This window comes from Arachis stenosperma, chromosome 1 (assembly GCF_014773155.1).
Source record: "Arachis stenosperma cultivar V10309 chromosome 1, arast.V10309.gnm1.PFL2, whole genome shotgun sequence".
NCBI lineage: Eukaryota > Viridiplantae > Streptophyta > Magnoliopsida > Fabales > Fabaceae > Arachis > Arachis stenosperma.
Window position 1 is genome coordinate 11,858,484 of NC_080377.1, and position 21,658 is coordinate 11,880,141.

The 21,658-nt window shown below is 33.1% G+C and overlaps 2 protein-coding genes across 2 annotated transcripts; both read left to right on the forward strand.

Annotated features, from left to right (window-relative positions):
* The first annotated feature begins 11,216 nt into the window (after positions 1-11,216).
* LOC130966216 (uncharacterized) lies at positions 11,217-13,725 on the forward strand. Its single transcript, XM_057891001.1, has one exon. It carries the CDS (start codon positions 11,598-11,600, stop codon positions 13,593-13,595), a length of 1,998 nt encoding a protein of 665 aa, XP_057746984.1. The 5' UTR covers positions 11,217-11,597; the 3' UTR covers positions 13,596-13,725.
* A 4,125-nt stretch (positions 13,726-17,850) lies between these two features.
* On the forward strand, positions 17,851-21,376 carry LOC130946357 (ferredoxin--NADP reductase, leaf isozyme, chloroplastic-like). The gene is made up of 9 exons (XM_057875077.1): positions 17,851-18,132; positions 18,221-18,477; positions 18,919-19,053; positions 19,196-19,274; positions 19,378-19,469; positions 19,592-19,669; positions 20,038-20,100; positions 20,384-20,618; positions 21,066-21,376. The coding sequence occupies exons 1-9, from the start codon at positions 18,027-18,029 to the stop codon at positions 21,131-21,133; spliced, it is 1,113 nt and encodes a 370-aa protein (XP_057731060.1). The 5' UTR covers positions 17,851-18,026; the 3' UTR covers positions 21,134-21,376.
* Positions 21,377-21,658: the final 282 nt, after the last annotated feature.

Here is a 21,658-nt window from a genome sequence, read left to right on the forward strand (position 1 = left end):
TCCAGTATAGGATCTCTTTTTTTTTTGTGTGTCAGGTGGATATAACATCTTAAGAGACACCAAAATTTACGACTAAATTAAAAGTCTCATGAACTAGGTTCTTAAACTTTTCTGTTTTGGTCAGAAGATTTTTTTTTTATTTGTCACGGTTCAGAAGATGAGAAGATCCTTAAATTCTTTTTAAGATAAATATTTTTTCTCATTGCACAAAAAAGGGTTACGAAAACCCTATAGGCGAATAATTGTAATGGGCTGAAAACAATGCAACATGCTACAAACCAGGGTGCGTTTTCGAGGCTTCGGCCCAGCCAAGACCAAAAAGAGAAAAGGTAAGGAAGAATATGTTGGTTTTCGATTTCATTTAATCATGTGTGAATTTTAAAGTCTCATATAATTTAAATTGAGATTAATTAAAATGTATATTTATTTTTTTCCCCTCTTAATTCGTTAATTTGAATCATCTTGATCTTGGAGGATTTTTTAAGAACTTTAAACCCAACATGCATGTAAGGATTGAGCATTTGGAATCCATATAAGGGGAGAAAGAAAAAGAATATATACAATTTTCTCTTATTTATAGTTTCAAAATTATCTACACCAAGTTTTACTAAAACCTTATTTCAGTAATTTTAACTTACAATACAATATGAAAATTTTTTATCATTTTAATTTATTTTTGAAGGTGTAAGGAGCAACTAATAAACTCAAGAAATACTTTTGTACTTGTTGGTTAATGCTCATTTCACAAATTTAATAACTTCGTGATATCACTTTTTTTTATAAGAAAAGACAATATAAATAGATATATTTCTAATATTTTTTTTAAGTAAAAGTTTATTTTGAATTTGTTTGATTTTTTATAGACTTTTTTTTATTTTTTTATTTATCTTGTGTTATTTTTTTTATATTTTTGGAGTTCACCAAAGATCAAATTTTAAATTTGTCAAACATAAAATTATAATACCATATTATAATACCAATTCTCCTAAAATTTTAAACTTATAAAAAGAGATAACTAGTACTCCATTACCAACTAATTACGAATTAAGATGTGGCGAATTCATACACATAATTCTTGTGAGAAACAAAGTAATCTGTCACATAGTTAATAAGTTAATAGGAAACTTCAATGGTGTTTATATGCAATGTTCTAATGATAGCATATATTATAAGTACTAAGAAATTAAATTAAACATAATGAGAGTAGACATAACATGTCTATATGTAGTTATGTACCATTACTATGGCCAAGATGCTACCAATGTGCAAACATCACAATATTGAAAGCTATAACTTTTTTTCATTGTAGTTTGTGCATAGATATATAGTCCAAAACCATGATGCTTCCACGATACAACATTTGATGTTAGGAAAAATAGGGTACACAAAAAAAGCAACATAATATATTAGTGAAATTTCAATTTGCTTATATAGTTTCCATTGGTGGTTGGTGTTGTTGCCACTAAAATTTAAAGATGCAAATTGTTCTTATTGAACATTGTTCGATGCAGATTTCTTTTCAAGCAATCTTGTATAAAATAACAATGGGGTCCCAAGAATCTTTAGTACAAAATTTTGCTTCGACTTTTTAGGGTTAACCATTTATCAATCATAAAATGTACTATATTTGTAGCAAGGTTTCAAGATTAACCAACCCAAACTATATTTATTTATCAGTAATACTACATATACACTAAAATCAGCCACTAAAATCAGTCATTAGTATAAAATACATGTTAGAATATAAATACACATTGAAAATAAATTAAATTACGCATATATTTATACACAAATATATTAGTAGCTGATTTTAGTAGTTGATTTTGGGTACAAATAATATTTTTATTATTTATTTTATTCTTTTGGTGAGTTCTTATTGGGAGATAGAAGTATTGCATATGGGTATTGAATTGATTGATTTAAATTATTAAATCTATAATTGTTACACAATCACACTTTAGTTAAATTAATATAATTTAGTATAAATTTTCAAAACATTGAATTATGACTGTCAAGTATATAAGAATAAGATTAAAGCACCAAAATGATTGTGCAAGACACGTTGCATAGGCTAGATTGGTGAGTATTCCGTAGTATATTATCATATATAATTTTGCTGGTAACAAAAATTAATATGAACAACCTAACATCTTCTTCATTGCTTTCACATGGTTAATTGAATTATACTTATGTGCTAGCTAACAATTTTGCCAAGCTAGAAACATTGTTGCATATGGTAAATAAAAACAATTATAGGACCACAAATTAAATACCATTGATCTTTGGAAAGTTCTAGTTAGTAAAAAACAATTCCCGGGGGAGGAGGATGAATTAAATAATTGATTATTCATTTGATCTAAATAATTAGCTGTTCAACTAATGGATACTAGTACATAAACATAAGTAGTTTACTATTTTTCAGAATTGAATTTGTTCAAACAGAGGAGAAGGCCTTGGTGGAATTGTCGTTCAGAACAAAATGCACCTTAAACAAATTATTATTATTATTATTATTTTGATATTAGGATATAATTAGAATCAATTAAATTAATTAGCATTATTTAACATATTTATATGTTTATTATAGGATATTATGTTTTTATGGTTTTGATTCTTCTACTACTTATATATATTATTGTACAATGTATCATTCTGAACTGACTCAATAATACATTATACTTTTTTTAGTTTAGTCCCTTATTTCTAACATAGCATCAATTTTTTTCCAAGAAAAATCGTTTCTTTCATATTTTCTTCTTCCAACAGCCTCTTTGTATTTGTTTTTTTTATCTCTTTCTCGACGTTTTTCTTTGTGAGTGACCACACCATTCTCTTCGTCTTGTCGTCTTGAGTCCAACTACGTCGCCAGAAATGCTCTGACGTGCTGTCGTAAGCTCCCTGCCCGCCATCACCGTTTCTCCTTTCCAGATACATCCAGAACCGTTGATCTGCATCCAAGATCAACGCTCCCGAACCGTCCATGTGTCAAACACGCGTTGCCTCAGTCAACCCGCACGTCGTCCTGACCCGACCTGACGGCAGCTCCGTGATCCATTTCACCGTCATGTCATCCTTTACATGTCCTCTTCCTCTAATCCGGCCTCGCCACGTGTCATCCCCTACTGACGTGGTTGCTGACGATGCAGATAGTGGGACTCTTCCTAATTTTTTTTGTGAGCTTTTTCTGATTCTGCCCTCCATTTTTTCGATTTCTGTTCCGATGCCTCCAATCGTTCTTCTAGGGTAAGAAATTCACCTCCTCATCTTTTTTATTATAATTGTTTTTCTACTATTCTTCATTATCATGAGCCTCAGTCATTTCGAGAAGCCTCCATAAATCCAAATTGGCAGCAGTAATGCAAGAAGAAATTTAAGCACTTGAAAAAGCACACACTTGCAACTTGGTTGATCCTCCTTCTGATCACGAAATTGTGAGTAGTAGAGGGGTATACAAGATCAAGACTCGCTTTTCTGGTTCTACTGATTGTTATTAAAGCACAATTGGTTGCTCAAGGATGTACGCAAGAGTATGGTATTGATTATGAAGAGACTTTTGCTCCTATTGCTCGTCTCATATCTGTTCGCGTTCTTCTTGCTATTGCTGAGGTCAGAAAATGGTCTCTCAGTCAGATGGATGTGAAGAATACATTTCTTATGGGGATTTGAAAAAGAAGGTTTATATGAAACCACCCTTGAAATATTCTTGTCCTTCTAGCAAAGTCATCCTTCGTAAGACACTTTATGGTCTTAAGCAAGTCCCTCGTGAATGGTTTGAAAAGTTCAGTACCACTATATACAATCTCGGTTTCACTTGCAATCCTTATGAAAGTGCTCTCTTTATTTATAAAAGTGAACATGGGGTTATTCTTCTAATTTTATATGTTGATGGTATCTTTGATTTTAAAGCATCCCTTCACCACACTTTTGAGATAAAAGATCTTGATTCTCTAAGTTATTTTCTTGGCCTTGAAGTTATATCCTCAGATGATGACATCTATCTCTCTCAAGTTAAGTATGTTTCTGATCTTCTTGCTCGAGTCACAATTACAGATAGTCGCACTAAGTCTATCCCTCTTGAACTTAATATTCGGTTTACTCCTATGGATGGCACTGTTTTAGATAACCATACTCTTTATCGACAGTTAGTTGGAGATCTCATCTACTTGACCATCACACGACCAGATATCGCCTATCCAGTTAATGTTCTTAGCCAGTTCTTGTCAGCTCATCGTACTACTCACTATGCTATAGTTTTTTTGCATTTTTCGCTACATCAAAGGTTCTCTGTTTCAGGGTCTTCATTTTTCTGCCCATTTTTTCTTAATTCTTCAGGCGTACTTGAGCTGGTGATCCCACTGATTGTCATTCTACTATTGGTTATTGTTTGTTTCTTGGTGACCCTTTTATTTCCTGGCGAGCTAAGAAATAAACGTTCACTACTCGATCAAGTACCGAAGATGAATACAGTGCTCTCGCTGATACTACTGCTGAAATTCTCTCGATGTGTTAGCTTCTCAAAGACTTGGGTGCCCCTCAATCGTCCCTAACGGATGTTTATTGTGACAAGCGCAGTGCTATTCAGATTGCTCATAATAACGTTTTTCATGAACACACTAAATATATTAAAATTAATTGTTATTTTGTCTAGCAATGCCTTCTTTTTAATGCTGTTCGTCTCGTAACTGCTGAAACTCTGAATCAGACTATTGATATCTTCACAAAGGCTCTTTATTTTACTCATTTTTTGACTCTAGTGTCCAAATTTAAGATGATATCTTTAACTCCCACTTGAGTTTGAAAAAGATATTAGAATATAATTAAGATTAATTAGCATTATTTAGCATATCTGTATATTTATCATAGAATATTACAATTTTATTATTTTAATTCTTTTAACATCTATATATATTCTTATATATTATATTATTTTAGATTGATTCAATAATATACCATATTTTTTTCAGTTTAATTTTTTATTTCTAATATGATTTATTTGTATGAACCACAATTGTGTTTGATTTGGTCTTGAGGGCTCATGAAATATACCATTCGGCGATTTATTAAAGGCTGGTGATCATCATTTTTTTTTCTATATATATAAAACAGAACTAGAACAAAATCATCCACACATAAATGTGTGGGAATATAAGATCTACGTGTAAATATTAAATATATGCGTTGACAGATACACATATGAGAATATTAAAACAATCGCTTTGAGTGAGAACAAAGAAGAACGAAAAGAAAATTTAATATGTAAAACAAAAAAAAAAAGAAAAAAACGAAAGGAAACAGCACATATATACAAATCATAGTATTTGAGTACATTCTTCCACACCACCAGTCCACCACACCATTATATGACATTTATTTTATCTTGTTGCCAGTTTGCAGAATCGCTATGATATCAAAATAAAAATAATTTGTTTTTCTTCCTTTTTTAGGTGTCTTTCTTCCTTTTAACTATATGTAAATACCACTTCACACTTCCCTTTTATTTTTTACTAATCATAGTTTCTTAAACCATTCCAAATGTCATAATTCATTTTGTGTTATCTAATACTTACTGTTTTGTGCGTGTGCTATTGTCCTTTATGTGTATACTCAATAAAACACTATTGAATCTTATTCACCAATCTTGCACAAAATGTAAATAAGATTATGTTATAATTTTTGTGTTTCCTAATTTTGTTCTAAGAATTAAGAACCTGTTATATTTCCTCTAACTTTAAACGTGTGTATACACTATTTAAAATACTTTTCTTTCCATTGATACTAGTGGCGGATTTTAAAACAAAATTTTGGGGAGTCAGATAGAGGATAATTACTAAGATATTTTTTATATGAACCTATTTAAGATAAGTTCGTCTAACCTCATCTTTCTGATTTGGGTGATATTGTCAAATTTAAAGCTATTTTCCAAAGTCTTGTTCTAAAGAATTAAGGCCAAAATAATCAGATTCAACTTTTTGAATTTTTAAAAGTTGTATCTCACTTTTTTTGTGATTCATTAAAGTAAAAGAACTATCTACATGTGTTGATATTGTAAAAGTTATATGTTCACTTTCTTAAATATTAGCCTTCCTCTTAAAAATTCATCAATTTTTTTTTTTTACTTTTTATGATTATTTTATATAAAAATTTGAATATATATCCTGTAAAATATGTAAAAAAGAAGTTAGAAGGACAAATATTAAAATTTATAATATTTATTGATTTTTTTTATCAATTTATACAAATACAATAATATCAATACTTAGTGAATATTCTAATATTTTTTATCATATAAAAAATTAAATTAAATAAACAATAAAATATAAAATAATATTAAATTAAATAAATAAATAATACTTAATTTTTTATATTTGAACTCAAAGGTAGAGAGAGTGTTGCTTATTGAATAGAGAGCTGCGAAATGCGAATACACTCAGTTCAGTCCAAATCCATCATGTTTTGAATATTTAAAATTAAAAATTATTGTACAATAAAAGTAAAAGATAAAGATTGAACTTGGATACTTTAAGTCATAGTAAAATATTTGAACCAACAAAACTCTTTTTTATTTTTTGAAAAAATACTACTAATTTTTTTAAGAGTAAAGGACATTTTCATCCCTGACATTTTTTTTTTCGCGGACATTTTCGTCCTCAAGGAATGGAAAATACACTAAAGCCCCTGACCTCTGAAAAAAAACGTGGACATTTATGTCCTTCCGTTGAATTTAGCCGTTTGCACTGGACGGAAAATGATGAGCTGGCAGAGGTGGCGTTGAGGTGGCCACAACGGAGGCCAGGTGGCATGGAGCATTTCGTAACAGGACATATAAGTCCTTGGAGACGAAAACGACGCCGTTTTTGTAACCTCCCCCAATCCTGTTTCGAATTTCTCTGCCTTTTCTTCTTCCTTCGTCCTTTTTCCCTTCCATTCTTCTTCCTTGGCCCCTGCCTCCATTACCGCCGCACAACGGCGCCTCCGTCAGCCACCATCAACGCCGGTGACCTCCTTCTTCCTTTCTTTTCGCGTCTTCTTCCCTTTCTCACTCCCTTACTCCCATTAGTCTCTCTCTCTTCTCACCCTCCTTCCACCCACCGTTCGTCCGCGACAACCTTCTCGGTGACCCACTGCCGCCGCGCCGCCGCCTATCTACCGGCGCACCACCGTCGCTACTAGTGCCCAACCATCATTTTCTCTCTCTCATTACCACCCCTGTGCTTCCCAAGTCTTCTTTCTCTCTGTTTAATTCACTCTGTTATTGTAATTAGTTAATTAATATTGTTTAGTTAGTTTTGTTTAGCTAATTTCAATTTGGTTAGATTAGTTAGTTACATTAGGTTGTTAGAGAATCTGGAGTGGATAGTGGATTAGGTCTTGCTTGTTTAATGCTACTGTCTGTGTAATCACTGTTTGTAGTTCATTATATTTAGTTTGTTCAATTGTTCTTGAGTTGTTAGGATTAGGGTTGGTTAATGGAAATTGCTGAGGCTGATATTTTACACTGCTGTTGTGTAAATTCTCATTGCCTGTTTTGGTTAACAATGAACTCTTATGTGCTCATTTTGCTGTCTGATGCCACACCTCTGTTTTAAAATCTGCTAATTCCTTTGATTCAATGATGCACTTTTGTTAGGTTTCATGTAGCTTACTTTTGATATAATTGTTGAACTCGATGAGAATTGCTGCTTGAATCTGGTGCTTTTGTTCTCTATGTTGTATTTCAAGCCATTGTGCTGTACTTATGTTGATTGTGCTACTTGATTTTTACTATGCTTGATTATGGTTCATGTTACTTGTTTTTGTTCTTGCTTAGTGATACTGAGTTCTTAATGCATATTGAACTTCAATTTTGATTCTAGTGAGACTTGATTATTTGATTTACACTCTCTACCTATAATTGATTGTTGAATTCATTGTTTGTTTGACTTTGGGAAATATACTATGTACTACCGAGATGCTGCCGAATTTTAGAAAAGTTTTGTTTGCTGCATTGGGAAGGGGATGTTGTGATGTTGCTAGCTGTTATACTAAATATTTCAACTATACATATGACCCTTACAGCTTGACTTGGTCAATTCCCTTCACCTATTGCAATTTTCCTATAATTTGAGAATTCTTCTGTAGGTTATGTTTACACAATTTGAGTAGATTAGAATTTAATTGAACACAGTTGAAAAAAATAATTAAGCCTTATTCTAGTGGATTAGGCAATGCTACAGTATTCTATTAAAATAGAACATAGTAGTTGAATGGCACAAAAATTTGTGCTGGACGTTTTGTCCTTTGGTCAACATAGGTGAATGCAATCCTTAAAGAAAAAGATTTTAAACAAGCTCTTTCCTTCAAGAATGGAATAGTTTCATTTACTTCCAAATCCCTCTCCTTATACAATGCTTCTCTATTGAAAGAACACCTCGACCTTTCCATGACAACCACCAAATTTATAGACAAGTATCATTGTATTTTCATGCAATTCCAACCAGATCGTGGCTTCCTTCCACATGTTAAGCTCACACCTTATGCTTTATGCCTACACAAAGAAGAAATAGATATCCACAAATGTCTCATTAACCGTATAGGCATTGTTCATAGGATTGCAAGGCTTCTGATGCTTGCTGGTATGGGAAAATTGCCACTTTATGTAATTGAGAAGCTAAAATGGGATCTAGGTCTTCCTCATGATTATGTGAAGACTCTTTTGGCCAATTACCCTGATTATTTTGATATTTGTAGCATCGAAGATCCATTATCCGAAAAGGTTGTCCTGATTAAGAAGCATCCATTAACGGGTATGAGATTGAGGATCGCTCACAAGACCAACAGCTACTCAAAAGAGAGGAAGGAGGAGGTCGTCGGCGTTGATGGTGGCTGACGGAGGTGCCGCTGTACGGCGGTGATGGAGGCAGAGGCCAAGGAAGAAGAATGGAAGGAAAAAAAGACGAAGGAATAAGAAAAGGCAAAGAAATTCGAAACAGGATTGGGGGAGGTTACAAAAACGGCGTCGTTTTCGTCTCCAGGGACTTATATGTCCTGTTACGAAATGCTCTATGCCACCTGGCCTCCATTGCGGCCACCTCTGCTAGCTCATCCTTTTCTGTCCAGTGCAAACAGCTGAATTCAACGGAAGGACATAAATGTCCACATTTTTCAGGGGTCAGGGACTTTAATGTATTTTTCATTCCTTGAGGACGAAAATATCCGCAAAAAAAAGGTCAAAGACAAAAATGTCCTTTACTCTAAAAATATAAAAAATTTGGGGGCCATAGACCCATTTGTATCAACTAAGCTCCGCCCTGATTGATACGTAGCGCTCCGTTAATATTAGTTTTTTTGCGATTTGCTTTTTCTTTTCTACAAAAAGAAAACAACTCTTTCTACATCCAAAACCATTCAAGGATTTTCTTTTTTTTTCTTTTACTAAAAATATATTTTTTTTAAATAAGACATAAGCTACACATAAAATAAATTAAACTTCTTTAGTTCTTTGCTTTTTGGAGTAGGTGTTTTGAATCGCTTTAAAGAAAAGGCAAGAGTAGGAAAAAGCATAGATGGTAACATTTATACTTTTATAATTCTCCAAGCGCACGATTTCAATTCATTGCTTTCTTATAGTAATTAAACTAAGAAAATTGGAAAGATAATATGTGGACTAGTAAAATTAGTTGTTCAGAATACTACACTTCACATAAATTTATTACCAAAAGAAGATGGAGCATGTAGTTAAATAGCTTAAGATCTACTTGATATAGAATTTGATTCCTAAATGGTTCAAACTTAAAGGAAAAAAAAAAAAAAAGAAACGGAGGGAGATATGAAATGATATTTGATTTAACATTATTATTCATGTAAAAATCATTTTAATTTTAGAAAATTATTTTACAAATAGGTTTATTCTTTAAATGTTAGTAATTCTCTATGAAGAATGAACACTTCATTAAGCTGCTGTATCCGTATATTGGACACATTTTAGATATGACATTCACCGACATGCGTATTTGTTGTGTTCAACCGTATCTTAATAAAAAAATTTCGAATACGCTTTGACACATCTAAATAGTAAATACCATTACGTGTCAGTGTGTCTAATTTTATTGTTAATATATATTCTTGAAATAAATTTAGATATAGTATATATTATTATTTATTAAAACAAAAAATATTTTAAATACTTAATATAAATAAAATATCAAAATATCATTATAATTTATCTAAAATAACTTTATATTTTATATGTATACAGCGGATTCCGTACCTAAGAGTGTCCATGCATCATCGAAATTAATTCTCTTATAATAATATCCACAAGCAAGATTAGTTTTGCGTGTAAATTCATCTAATATGGAAAGTTTTTTTTTTTAACATAGAAAGTTACGTGAAAACAAATTTTGACGGTGAATGGTATACTTGGTAATATGTTGAGATAAAAATGAAATTTTCTCATTATACACTCTTAAAAAAGAAAGAAAACATATGCACATTAAGTTGCAAAAGAAAGTGAACCAAATAATAAGTTTCAAAAATAATATAGTTGTTTGTCAACAGATTTTTCATTTTTATTTTACAAGTCAAAATGATGATTTTCATAAAACTAATACAAAACATAAGAGTTTATAGTAATCACAAGTTAATTATCTATGAGTAATTATTCAGATAAAATTATTTCTATATAAAAGTGATAATTAAAACTGTTAAATAGTTTAATATATTTAATTATATTATCTAATATAATAGTACTAATATTTTAACTATTGCTTTTATATAAAATCAAGTAACCACTTTATCAATTTTGAAGTAAGTATCTTACCACAAGCCTAAAAACTTAGAGATTAATAAATGGAATTTTTTTTAAATAGTATCACTCATCTCAACTGACCAAAAACTAATCAATAAATTATCGTGTACATCAAATAAAACTCGAATACTTGATATTTATTTAAGTGAGTTGCCGTTAAATCAACTAAGTTAATTATAAATAAGAGATTTGAATCATTTAAGTTTTAAATTTTATTTTAGAAGATAAAAAATAATTTTTATTATTTATTTTATAAATAAGAATAAAAAAATATAAATAAATTATTAAAAAAATAAAAATTATATTTTATTTTTTAAAATAAAAATTTAAAATTTCGAGGATGTAAATTTATAAGTACGTGGATTTAACCATTTATTAAAATGAGTCAAATATAGTCTCCTAAATTCGAAGAGTCCTAAATTTTGGCCAAAGTTTACTCAAGAGAGAGAAAGAAGAAACCGCGTTTGGTTTGTTGTAAACCCCGTCGAACACCACAGCACCATGGGTATACACTTCTTCAGTCTTGAGATTCGTCTGTTTAATACATTCTCCTTTCACTCACCAAACCTATAAGCCCCACCTCCCTCACCACCCTCTTCACCTTTCTCACTCCATTATCATAACCAATCATTCATTCATTTAATCAATCATTTCTTCACAATTCCAATCTTCTTTCATCTAAACCTTTTGCTTTTTATAAAACAAATTCCGATCCTTCATCAAAGCAGCAATCAAAGAATTCCCAGGGCCAAATAAGTAGTCAACTGTAAGTCTCATCAAGTTTTGACTTTTGAGATCAGAGATCGATCCAATGGGAGACTCAGTGAAGCAGTTACTGGCAAGGCCGATCCAACTGGCAGACCAAGTAACCAAGGCGGCCGATGAGGCCAGCGCATCTTTCAAGAACGATTGTCAGGAGCTCAAATCCAAGGCGGAGAAGCTCGCCGCCCTCCTCCGCCAGGCCGCAAGAGTAAGCGGCGACCTCTACGACCGACCCACGCGCCGCATCGTCGCCGATACCGATATAGTTCTCGACAAGGCACTCTCGTTAGTCCTCAAGTGCCGTAACAACGGCCTCGTAAAGCGCGTCTTCACCATCATCCCCACCGCCGCGTTTCGCAAGATGTCGTCACAGCTTGAGAATTCCATCGGGGATGTGTCGTGGCTTCTCCGCGTCTCCGCCCCCGCCGACGACCGCGCGGACGAGTATCTCGGCCTTCCTCCAATCGCCGCCAACGAGCCAATACTCGGCCTAATCTGGGAATACATCGCGACGCTCCACACGAGCTCCGTGGATGAACGCGCCGATGCTGCGGCGCAGCTTGTTTCTTTGGCACGTGATAATGACCGTTACGGGAAGCTCATAATTGAAGAAGGTGGCGTTGGTCCGTTACTGAAGCTTGTGAAAGAAGGGAAGATGGAAGGTCAGGAAAACGCTGCAAGAGCGATTGGGTTGTTGGCGCGTGATCCCGAGAGCGTGGAGCATATGATCCATTCTGGTGTTTGTTCTGTTTTTGCTAAGATCCTTAAAGAAGGACCTATGAAGGTTCAAGCAGTGGTAGCTTGGGCTGTTTCTGAGCTTGCAGGTAACTACCCTAAATGCCAAGATCTTTTTGCTCAGCATAATATCATAAGATTGTTAGTTGGTCATCTTGCTTTTGAGACTGTTCAGGAGCATAGTAAGTATGCTATTGTTAGTAATAAGCCAAATTCGATTCACGCTGTTGTGATGGCGAATAATACCAATAATGTTAATGGGAATGGGAATGGTTTGAAGAAGATTAATGGGAATGAAGATGAGGATAAGAGTAGAGTGCAGCATCCTTTGGGTGATCGTTCTACAAACCAGATGCATAGAGTGGTTACTAGTACTATGGCTATGCATGCTGCTTCCAAGCAGCAGCAGCAACAGCAGCAACAGCAGCCGTCCCAGCAGCAAGTGAATCAAGGGAATGATGTGAATCAGAATCATGGGAAGCAGAGTCATCAGCAAAGCTATTCGTATTCAGGCATTAACATGAAGGGGAGGGAGCTTGAGGATCCTGAGACTAAGGCTTATATGAAGGCCATGGCTGCCAGAGCCTTATGGCACTTGGCCAAGGAAAACTCGGCTATTTGTCGTAGCATCACGGAATCAAGGGCGTTGCTTTGTTTTGCTGTTTTGCTCGAGAGAGGGCGCGAAGATGTGCAGTACAATTCTGCCATGGCCGTGATGGAGATAACGGCTGTGGCAGAGAAAGATGCAGAGTTAAGGAGGTCTGCCTTCAAGCCTAACTCCCCTGCTTGCAAGGCAGTTGTTGATCAAGTGCTCAAGATCATAGATAAAGGCGATTCAGACCTCCTCATTCCTTGTGTCAAGGCTATTGGGAATCTGGCAAGGACATTCAGGGCGACGGAGACAAGGATAATTGGTCCCTTGGTGCGGCTTCTGGACGAAAGGGAGGCCGAGATATCAAGAGAGGCATCAATTTCGCTCACAAAGTTCGCTGGCAAAGACAACTACCTCCATGTTGATCACTCTAAGGCAATTATAAGCGCTGGTGGCGCTAAACACTTGGTTCAGCTTGTGTATCTAGGAGAACAAATTGTTCAAAAATCAGCACTGGTATTGCTATCTTACATTGCACTGCACGTGCCGGATAGCGAAGAGCTAGCCCAAGCCGAGGTTCTTGGAGTGCTTGAATGGGCATCCAAACAACCTAATGTGACTCAAGATGAGGCGCTGGAAGCCTTGTTGCAAGAATCCAAGAGTAGGCTAGAGCTTTACCAGTCTAGAGGTTCTAGAGGGTTCCATAAACTACATCAATAGCAAGACAAATGCGTTATTGTTGTTATTTATTCTGTAAGTTTTCATTATTCAATCAATTTATTGTTCTTGTGAGTGTATATACAATCAAATGTAATGCCTTCTTAAATTGATAAGATTTAGTTTTCAGTTATCTGCAGAGTTGTTTGGTGTAGAAAGCTATAACCTACACATACGTTTAGGTAAAAGTTTTCTTTATTGTAACTTGTCAATTTATAGTTTGCGACCCTGAAAACAGAAACAAATCCAATTATGCATTGGCAATTGTAGCAGAATGTAAAGACCCCACACGTCAATATCAAGTTATAGATTTTGTGTAAATCAACTCGTAATATCAAACAGATGGAAACACTTCACTTTAGGTAGTTTTAGTTACATGGACAACAACTGACACGTACCACATGAAATTATATCATTTCCCTCACTTTCTTTTTCCTTTTCTTTTTTTGTTTTTCTTCTTTTTTATTTTTTTTATTTATCATCATCATCATTTGCTATTTTTAGTCTTTAACCCATCTTATTTGATGTTTCTATTTCCCTTTTAACTATGGCACCGATATTTTTCCCGCATTCTAGTTGAAAAGATTTTGGGGGAAGGGATGATGACCAACATGGAATGTTTGCAGAGTCTAATGGAATGATCTTTTGCTGTAGCTAATCTTTCTTGGTCAAGGATTCGATAACCGGTAGTCTACTATTAAATATTTATGAAATATATATATATAAAAGAAATTGTAACACATCCCAATTTTTTTCATTGTTTATTTTTGAACTAATTTCTATTAACCGAAGAAAGTAAGAAACTAATTTCTATTAATATGAAAAAGGGCTCATACGGAAGAAAGTAAGAAACACAAAGGTATACCGTGAGAATAATACTCCCTCATCTGTTCATAATTTCATACGCAGATTAACAAGAAAAAATTATTTGATCCAAAGGCCCCAACTGTTTTATTATTTTGATATATCATGCACTGAGATAAACTAATGCTATAAATTTTAATATAACTTCGTATAAATAATTTGTAATATATCTAAACATTTGAATAATGTTGATTCATGATGCACCATGTGTAATTCAGTAAATCAACTTATTCTCATTTGACATGTACTCTAATCTCTTTCATTTTGGTTGAAGTAACTATCAGTCACACATGGCCACACCAATTTTGACCAAGAAAAAAAATACTATGCAAACATGCAAGTAACTCACTCGTTTTCTAAAACAATATCATCCCTCATCATGCACTAATAAAGGCGAAATTGACTATACTTTTTAAAAGGATAAAAGTGGAACCATGATTAAGGTATGCCACTAGTGTCAAGTGTCAACTAATTGCAACTTGCAAAGGCATACAGTCTGTCATAACAACCAAGACCATAAACTTGTGTATCTGTCTATGCAAAGTGAAAACAACCTCCCAATTGCTCGCTAACAACCATTTAAAAGGTAAAAAAAAGTAGTTATCTATATTCTTACAAATCACAATTCTTCTTTTCTTAGGAAACTAATAATATGGTAGGAATAGGTAAAAAACAAGAACTCAGAATCAAATGCAATATCAAAAGAAAGAACTCTATGGACCTTAGGACAGTCAAAGCACGTGGCTTGCAAACGGTAAAGTCATTGGCATGGGTCAATTATTGAATAAGATCACATTTGTGGTATGCATTTAGAGATTCTAATAACCAATCAATTGACGAATATAGAATTTTGAATATTTTTATCATTATCCACACGGCACTTGGTCAAAAGATAAACCCTAAAAAAGTATTAAATAGTCAAAATAATGTGTTTAAATTTTGATGGGTGATGGCTTAAGGATTTATCTTGTTAAGGTAAATAGAACATGAGCATTCCAAATGCAATGGTTAATGAATGCGCTTTTCTCATTGGCCTTGAGATCGAGTTTCTGTAAATGAAAAGAACTCATTTAAGAGACATTGTCACAATTTTTCGGATCGAATTAGTCAAACTCCTGATAAAAGAATCTAGACACTAGCTAAAAAAATGGAATGGTTAATGCACATAAGCTGGTGTTGTAAAAAAGTTTTCCAATCCCATATGAATGAATATTAACATGAATGGTGCTTCATCTAAACTACTAACAAGGAATAAATGACTATACAATTCAGATCCTATCTTTTATAAAAAACTATCCATTAAGAAATAAAATACAAAGACTAAGAAACTGATATGTATCTTTCTACCATGACAAGAAACCAAACAAGATATCAAAGAGAATCAATTCAACCAAACAAGAGAATCCCTCTATTCACAATAGATAAAACAGAAAGCAAGAAATGAAAAAAAGAAAAGAAAAATCCTAAAGCTTGAAATGAAGATCCAAATCAGAGCATTGCAAGAGAAAAAGTTGGGTTTTTTCTTTCCTATTGTCCAAAGAATAATTGGGCATATAATAGTAACATCCACAAAAGTTTCCTATGCCACCAAGTAGCTAAATGAATTATTCGATGCCATGTATGTACCCATGTTACTCTATCAAAAACGACATTTTTTAGTAAAAACATTTTAGAGTATTAGCATCTTTTAAATGGTTTCTCCAAATGTTTGTTTATATTTGTCTTCCATTGCCCCTTTTTGAGAAGACTATATCTTCTATTTGATTCACTTTTATCAACCGAGTATCTATCATTGTTCTTCTTCTCACGTGATAGGTATTACTTCAAATCTTCAGTAATCTCTTGCTATTTTTTTATTGTAAACCAGAATTCAGAATAATATGTAAATCTTATATCCTCTCTCTCAAACTATTTAAGGAACTCTCAGCCACATCATAACCAATCTAATATTCCATTTTCACATAACATAGACAGAAAAGGAGGGAAATAAATCAAATAACAAATGAACATTGATTAAAGTATTAAACAACAAGTGCAGACTGCAGACCACATATATTTATACAGTAACTCAAGTTTCATGAAAATCTTACAATAATAATTGACTTGCTATATTCAGTCGACATGAGAGCAGAACCAGCAGAATGCTGATTCTACATAAATCACATCAAAATCCTCTCCATATCTACCAGATAACTTTCAATTAACTTATAATTTATAATTTATGAATCTCCAAGACATTGCAATCACTATTGGCTAATTAAAAATGTAACATATCTAATTCAGCAATTCTCATAAAAATTTCTTGAGTGCAATGCACACAAATCTAAGTTCTAGAAAATATAAATTAATAAATCTGAACGACAAAAAAAAGGAGAGCCAGCAGCTGGCGACTAAAGAAACACAAATGCTGCATCTACTGATCTATTCTCTAGTCTCTGCCAAGAAACAAAAATCGAAAATAAAATTACCTAATTGGATCAGATTCTCGCAATGGTTAATCAGAAACATAATCATCAAAATTGCAGCATACATAATAATAGCATCAAATCAAGGTCCAAACGGAGAAATCGGCGTACCTGAAATCTGAATCCAACGAGGAGAAAAGGACACTCGAATCGACGCTCGATTCTTCAATTCTTTCTTCCTCATGCATGTAGTTTCTGAGAGAAACAAATTTCAGTCATGTATGCACATTAAATATATTTTTTTATTTAAATTCAAATTACAGCTGAAGCAATGTGAGTCGGTAGAGTTAATGGCGTTTTGTTAATGTGAAAGGAGTGACCAGATTTATTCAGAATAGTCAAAATTCAAGCTTCTGCTCCGTAGCGCCTAAAGGCGCCATTTTCTAACGTTTTTAGCCCAACTCCCGCGTAATCTGATTCTGGGCATAGTATTGGGCCCAAATTGGGCCTAGAGTTGGGCCTGCCTACAGTGGACTTTTTACTTCACATTTTATTTTGTGCTGTTTATTTTTGTTTGGACAAAAATAAAATCCGAGATTCCAGCGACATTTGGCTTCATACCAAAATGAAAATGAACTGAACATTTGTTTCCATATGCAAATTATTAAAAACCAAAATGTTCTGAAATTTGTTAAGATTAATTTGAGTGTATAATTTTATTGAAACAAATAAGTAATTTTCAGAAATTCTAAAATAACAAAAAATTATTAAAAGCTAAAATATCTCATAAAAAATTCATTGGACTAACTTAAATGATTATTCAAAGGTTCACCAAAAGGGAAAAAAAATTATTCAAATATTTATTATTTTGGGAAATCATATGGCACCTGTTAATAATGAAAATATCACATAATAATTTATGAGTGTCATAGATTCCACACTAGAACGTACATTTTATCCTCATGTCATATCCTCCACTGCATTGCTTTCCAATTCTCGTCCACTCAATCAATTAATAATCGCCAATCCATCCTTTCTCTCTTTCTCTGCAAAAACCAAAACAAAAAATAACACAACATAACAACCTTTCAAGTTTAAACTACATTCACTTGACACCACCACTTCTTTTGTACATTGCTCTCTCTCACTCTTTTCTGCTCAAAAAATGGCTGCCGCCGTTACGGCCTCAGTCTCCTTCCCATCTACCAAGTCTGCCTCTCTCTCGAGCCGCACCTCCATCGTCGCCCCGGAGAGAGTCGTATTCAAAAAGGTACAAATATTTTTGGAATAGTTAAAAACTGTTAGATGATAATTTAATTGTATTTTTAATTTAACGTGGAGATATGATGTAATGGTTTTGATCAATCTTTAATTTTTCAGGTTCATTGCAATGGAGAGATGTTTCGGTTTCAATAAGAGCTCAAGTTACAACCACGGAGACAGAGACGACTCAGACACCAACAAAGGTGGAGAAGGAGCACAAGAAGCAGGAAGAAGGTGTGGTTGTGAACAAGTTCAAGCCTAAGAACCCATACATTGGAAGGTGCTTGCTCAACACTAAGATCACTGGTGATGATGCTCCTGGTGAAACTTGGCACATGGTCTTCAGCACTGAGGTAATACATTTTCATTTTTCTTAATTCAATTTCTAAAAATTTTAGGGAGAAACTCAGGTGCAGATAACTTCATAGTCATTAAATAATTTGATATGTTTGACTAAATTTTTATGTACCAACTCTCCATTATCAACTTTACATGAAATTAACTACACCTAAGTTTCTACCAAAATTTTATTATGTTAATCTATCATCTAATCTAACCCTCGTAAGGGCTACTTATACAAAAATATTTTCTTGCGAATATGACAGCTGATATATAGATATTTATTGTCAAATTATTTAATGGTTCTCAACTATCGTATTTATATAAAAACAATTAATGTTTATGAAATATTTTCATTAGGCCAATTGAACATATCCTTTATCTAAACATTTATACAAGATTTCTATTAGAAGTTATTGTTTTGAGCAAAAAAGCTGAGTATATTATATATTTCAGGAGAGGTTCCATACAGAGAAGGGCAATCAATTGGGGTAATTCCAGAGGGAGTTGACAAGAATGGGAAGCCTCATAAACTCAGATTGTATTCCATTGCCAGCAGTGCCCTTGGTGACTTTGGAGACTCCAAAACTGTGAGTCATTGTTAGAGTTTAATTGCATAAATTAATTCATAGAGCCTTTATCAACTTTTGTGCCAAATTAATTAGAGTTCAGAAAGTGCATGCTAACATTCATCAGTGACATCAACATTGAGTTGTATATGCTTTCATGCAGGTTTCACTATGTGTGAAGAGGCTTGTTTACACAAATGAAAATGGAGAGATTGTCAAAGGAGTTTGCTCAAATTTCTTGTGTGAGAATCAATAGTTTTAGAAGAAATTTATATTCTTTTATAATCAAGAAATTGTTTTCATTTTCTTTTGTTCCAGTCACTAACAATGGTCCTGTTGATGCAGGTGACTTGAAGCCTGGAGCTGAAGTAACAATTACAGGACCTGTTGGGAAAGAAATGCTTATGCCAAAAGATCCTAATGCCACCATCGTCATGGTACATTATCGCTCATTTTACCATCTTAATCAGTAGATAAAAAGGAATATCATATGTATGTGATGATCATCACTGCTGTTTTGATTTTTAGTACCATTAAATCATTGAGATTTCGTTTACAGTTGGCAACTGGAACTGGAATTGCCCCATTCCGCTCATTTTTATGGAAAATGTTCTTCGAAAAGCACGACGATTACAAGGTAAGTATTCACAGAAACTAGCATCTTTCTTGAGAGTATCTAGCATGAACATTAACATGGACAATATATGCTATAGAATTCCTAGAATATCAATCAGTACCATAAAACAAATTTGAAGACCAGACACTGATAACTGATATGTATTCATAGTTCTTAGCTCTAAGGTATTGCTGAATTAGCAAAAAAAAAATTTCTATTAGCATATGCCAACTAAAATTTGACTGCTATTAAAGATAATAGAGAATTATGACAGTTGTTTGATCTATATAGTCGATCCTTCTTTGTTGTCAATTGTTAAAATAGAATGTGATTGTAGTGATCACGTTTGATTATTAACCATGTTTTAATATATTTACACATATGTGTAGTTCAATGGTTTGGCATGGCTCTTCTTGGGTGTTCCCACAAGCAGCTCACTGCTTTACAAGGAGGTAAGAAGAATCAAAGCATTTTCATTCATTCATGAAGCCAGTTATTCCAAAAGTTTAATCTGATATAGAAAGTGATATATAAATAGTTATATCTTTAATAAAACAATTCACGCTTCAAATATAAAAAGAGTAGACATGTTAGAGATATAATCATTTATGTATGTTTTTATATCAGCTTAAATTTTTAGGATAAGTAGTTTCATGACACTGATTAATCATTACTCGAAAAGTTGAGTTATATATTTGGTGATTGAACTCCAATTACATGGATTTTGGGGGGCAGGAATTTGAGAAGATGAAGGAGAAAGCACCTGAGAACTTCAGGCTTGACTTTGCTGTGAGCAGAGAGCAAACAAATGAGAAAGGAGAGAAGATGTACATCCAAACCAGAATGGCTGAGTATGCAGAAGAGCTCTGGGAGTTGCTCAAGAAAGATAACACTTTTGTTTACATGTGTGGACTTAAAGGAATGGAGAAAGGAATTGATGACATTATGGTCTCTTTGGCTGCTAGAGATGGTAACAATTTTTTCTAAAAAAAGAAAAAATCATTTTTCTTTTGCCATGTTAGCATTTTAGAGCACCTCTAGCATCTTAACCACCACCTTTTTCTCTATTGAATTCTTGTCTCACTTAGAAGTCATTTTCTTATTAGAGTCTTCAATCAATTAGAAATAAAGATAACCTCAAATAGTTTTGAGTCTTTGACAATATTTATTGAGTTAGTTCATGTATTTGTCAAGTTAATCAATTTCAAATTCTAATTCATTATCTAATTTTGAGGGTAAAATAATGTACTGCTAAAGTCTTACACTACTTAGAAATAAGGTGTAAATAACTTTTATAAATCTTATACATTTCTGCTCTATGAAGTAACTTTTAATATTATAAGACTAAGAGTGTTCATAACAAAATTTCAATTTACTTTATACATTTTTATGTATTGTGTTTCATTATATATTGTAGGAATTGACTGGATTGAGTACAAGAGACAATTGAAGAAAGCAGAGCAATGGAATGTGGAAGTGTACTAAGTTCAGTTGATTAGATATATCAACTCATGCTTTATGATGAAACAAAATAGTCACTACCCTTTCTCTGCATTCTGTAGATAAATTACCAACTTGTAATTTTTCTTTCATGATTTGTTTTTACCATGTTTATGTAACAACTTCGTTGGAAAAAAAGGCCTTAATTTTTGAGGGATGATGCAGTATAGACAAAATTCACACCTTCATATTTGTACCAATTTTCCTAATTTCATGCCTTTTGTTGAAGATTAGTAAATTATACATATCATACTTCAAATTAAACACCTTGGTGAATAGTGAAAGTTTTCTATTTTAAATGATTTAAGCATGTTATTAGCGGTACTTATAAACAATCTTTGGTAAATCGTTTCAGTGTTAATGGGTAAAAAGTTAATCTCTTTGGAAAACAATATTTAATATGATGTTGGGGAACGGGAAACTATATTAAAAAAATGATATTAAGTAATAAAATGAATTAACTATACTTGACTTTTAGGATATAAATGTCAATTTTTTTTTTTTGAAAAA

Excerpts from the sequence above, each read along its gene's own strand:
- LOC130966216 (XM_057891001.1), top strand. The coding sequence starts at position 11,598 with ATGGGAGACTCAGTGAAGCAGTTACTGGCAAGGCCGATCCAACTGGCA.
- LOC130946357 (XM_057875077.1), top strand. The coding sequence starts at position 18,027 with ATGGCTGCCGCCGTTACGGCCTCAGTCTCCTTCCCATCTACCAAGTCT. Across the intron at positions 18,478-18,918 it reads ACATGGTCTTCAGCACTGAG|GGAGAGGTTCCATACAGAGA; the intron begins GTAATACATTTT and ends TTATATATTTCA. Across the intron at positions 19,670-20,037 it reads AAAAGCACGACGATTACAAG|TTCAATGGTTTGGCATGGCT; the intron begins GTAAGTATTCAC and ends ACATATGTGTAG.